Raw genomic sequence first — 3848 nt, 5'->3', positions numbered from 1 at the left:
CATCTGTCTCTGTGACTTGTCTATTTGTAAAGATTTTAAAACACAATGTCTGTGCTCTTGAGTTCAGGTGCCTGTGAAAACTATAAGAAGCCCATGATCATCTTGAGCTGGAATTACGGGCAACTGTGAGCTGTCGGCGTTGGGGGCTGAGAACTGAATTCTGGTCTTCCAAAAGAGCAGTGTGTGTTTTTAAGCACCAAGCACTTTTAGCAGTGGAGTCATCTCCTCAGCTCCATTGTGTCATGTCTTGAGACTGTTGACTCAGCCCCTACCACTGAGAGATGGGAAAGTTTCCTCACTTAAGGGTCCTGTTTCTTTTCAAGATTTAATAAGACTTCTTTGGACTAACAGGTAGATGAACCATCTGTCTGCCCTCTGGTCACCTACTTTCTTTCTTACTGATCCTGTACTGATTTTCGAAAGGAGGAAGGTAGTAATCAGAGTAGTGTTTCTCTATGAGCCTGGAGAAAGGGGCTTTAAGGTACAGTAGAGCCATGCCAAGTATTTACTTTCATTTCCTTTGATGGTTAAGTGATTTAGGGTGAGAGACTGTCATTCCATTTTCCTTTAGGCAATGGAGCATAAGGAAACCTATGACAGTGGTTTCTGGGAAACATGTTCATTTCTGAAAAAGGAGTCAGTGTGGGAGAAAGAATGTGCTTTTAGTTCTTTGTTCTTTTTAATATATCAAATATACAAAAATTATTTCACTGCAAAAGTTCAATTTTTATTAATTTTTTGAGAATTTCTCACAATGCATTTTGATCAAATGTCTCTCTTTTTCCACTCCCCACAGATTCGTCCCCCTTCCCTTCCCATCCAAATTTGTGTACTCTCTTCTTTTTTTAACCCACCAAGTACATTATGTACTGCTCATATATGCTTGGATGTGTGAGCTTTATGGTTGGGTGGTCAACCCACCACAAAGAAAACTGACTGTGTCTCCCAGTAGCTATTAAAATAGCCCCCTAGCTAGCTAGTTAGCCTCCATCTCCCCTTTCCATGTCAGTATTTTATCTGGCTTGGCTCTTCCCAGATCTTGTACCAGCTGTCTCAACAGCTGTGAACTCATGTATACAACTCAGTGGCTTTGCCAGAAAACACTGTGTCCTAGTAGTCATCTGTAACTCTGGCATTTATGATCTCTACCTACTCTTTTACATGATTCCTGATCTATGGAAGGAGGGTTCTGACATATATGTGGACTTACAGCTAAGTATCCTACACTTTCTTATTCTCTGCACACCAATCAGTTGTGAGTCTCTGTGTTAATCACCGTCTTCTCCAAAAAGAAGCTTCGCTAAGGATTGAGTGACGTAGTGTTCTATGGGTATAGCGATAAGTCAATAGGAGTTGTAAAATGCTATGTTCATTTAACAGAATAAGAATGATAGGCTTTCTCCTAAGTCTTATGCCTCACTGAGCCAAAGGTTCTTGGTTTTGATGGCACTTGTCAGCTGTGGATTTGTCTTGTGGAGCAGGCCGTAAATCCAATTAATAAAATTGTTTTTTTTTCCCTCTCATAAAATTTTGCCACTATTACTTGCCACTAGTCATTTCTATAGCTTGCAGGATTCATATCCTGATAAGATTGATGATCATTTTTCTCTTTCACTAGCATGCATAGCACCTTCTAGTACTATGCCGGTACCAGCCATTAAGGATGAAGCTTGTAGATGGGCACCAGCCTGATTTTCTGTATTCTATGACGTAACTATGTGATATTCAGTAATAGGCTGTCAGCATCAAGTTCTGATGAGTGACCTATTGATTTCATATTAAGTAACTATCTTAAACTTTCTTACATATTGTTAAATTTTCAGAAGATATTTTTCAGATTTATTACATGTACAATCATGTCATTTGTGGATAATTGCAAATTTGTTTCTTTGTTCTCAAATGAGTGCTTGCTCACAGGTTTTCTTTTTTCTTCCTGTCTTTTAAAACCATCCTCATTAGAGTGTCTTGGAAAAGTGAAATCAAGGAATAACAGTAGTTTCAGTGTGTATCCTCATCAGTCTTAAAGGGGAAAATTTCTCCCTTACCTGACTTTGACTTGATTCTCTGGAAGAGGACTGATTACTAAATTGACTTGTATCAAGTTTTATTCCTAATTATTGTTGAACTTTGTCACATTCTTACTTATAACCACTAAAACAGTTATAAGTATTTTTCTAATTTGTTAGTGTAGCAAATAATTTATATTTTTAAATGTCAAACAATGTTTGCATTTTATCACAATATATGCTTATTTCATATGGTAGACCTGGGTTACTATTTTCTTTAGTAAGCTTGTATTTGTGTGCAGTGAGTATGATTTGGGCTGATTTCCTTTTGATGTTTCTCTCATGTTTTGTTTCTATGGTTTAAATATCAACATTAGTTACTTGTCATTTTTCAAAGATATACAAAGATAGGATGTATTATGTTTTGATCAATTAAAGGACTTGAGGAGATTCAATGCCCCAGGATCATGATATGGAAGATTATTTATTTTTTTGATGTTTGGGTTTCTCTGTGTAGCCTTGACTCTGAACTCATTCTGTAGACCAGACTGGCCTCACATTCAGAGCTCCACCTGCCTCTGCCTCCTGAGTGCTGGTATTAAAGGTGTGTGTCCCTACTGCCTAGCCTGACATGGAAGATTCTTAACCTCACAATGATCTCTATTTCCAGAGAACTCTTCTTACTGCACCTTTCACCTCTGTGTTCCTCAAACTGTAGATCAGAGGGTTGAGCATTGGGTTGAAAAGGCTGTAAAACAAAGACAGGATCTTCCTATGTTCCTGAGACTGGTTGGACCTGGGGGCCATGTACATGGCGATGGCACAGCCAAAAAAGAGCCCAACCACACATAGGTGGGAGGAACAGGTGGAGAAGGCCTTTCTGCGGCCCTCCCCTGAGTGGATTCCCAGAATGGCTACCAGGATTCGAGTGTAGGAGACCAGCACCAAGCACAGGGGCCCTAGTAAGACCATCACAGAACCTGCAAAGAGGACGACTTGGTTGAGTCTTGTGTCTGCACAGGCTAATCTGAATACTGACATGATTTGACAGAAATAATGATTGACTTTTTGTGGCCCACAGAATGGGAGTCTTAGAATGAGCGTGATATGGACTGAGGCCAAGAGGAAGCTAAACACCCAGCAAGTGGCAGCCAGGATGGCACACACTCTCCAGCTCATGATGAGCGTATATTTCAAAGGGTGACAGATAGCTACAAAGCGATCATACGACATCACCACCAGAATCATACACTCTGTCACAGCAAAAGCCAGATACAAAAATGTCTGAAGTATGCATGATGCAAAGTAGATGCTTTTTTGGTGCATCACAATATTTGTCAGCATCTTAGGGACAGTGCTGGAGGCATAGGACATGTCAACTATGGCCAGATGTGAGAGGAAGAAATACATGGGAGTATGCAACTTAGCATCCAGGCAGATGAGCCCCAGGATAATCCCATTTCCTGTCAAAGTGAGGCTGTAGAACAGCAAGAACAGCCCAAAAAGGAGCATCTCCAGAGAGGGGTCAACCTGGAATCCCAGTAGTATGACCTCAGTGATCCGTGTCTGGTTGATTCTCATGTTCTTGTGACCGAAGAATGTTATAATGTAGTCAGAGGGGAAATTCTAGAGCTGAAGGATAGAAAAGGAAGACAAAAGAAAGGGAGTTTTCACTTTGGAGTTTGAATTTATGTCAGATGTGAAAATCAGCAATTCATAGTTCTAGTTTGATCTCTCTCTATTTTGTTGACTTGCAAATTTGGCTTCTAGGAGTATTTAAAAACTGTAACTGTTGAGTATTATAAAATATTTAGCCTGTTTCATAGACAAAAATCAAGATAT

At 39.8% G+C, this 3848-nt stretch overlaps 1 protein-coding gene across 1 annotated transcript; it reads right to left on the bottom strand.

The window, feature by feature from the left end:
* Window positions 1-2666: 2666 nt before the first annotated feature.
* LOC114628535 (olfactory receptor 2A12-like) lies at window positions 2667-3587 on the bottom strand. The gene has a single exon (XM_028776421.1). It carries the CDS (start codon window positions 3585-3587, stop codon window positions 2667-2669), a length of 921 nt encoding a protein of 306 aa, XP_028632254.1.
* Window positions 3588-3848: the final 261 nt, after the last annotated feature.

Source organism: Grammomys surdaster, unplaced genomic scaffold (assembly GCF_004785775.1).
Source record: "Grammomys surdaster isolate TR1022 unplaced genomic scaffold, NIH_TR_1.0 269, whole genome shotgun sequence".
NCBI lineage: Eukaryota > Metazoa > Chordata > Mammalia > Rodentia > Muridae > Grammomys > Grammomys surdaster.
Note: the sequence above shows the minus strand (reverse complement) of the source record. Positions and strands in the feature narration are given on the sequence as shown.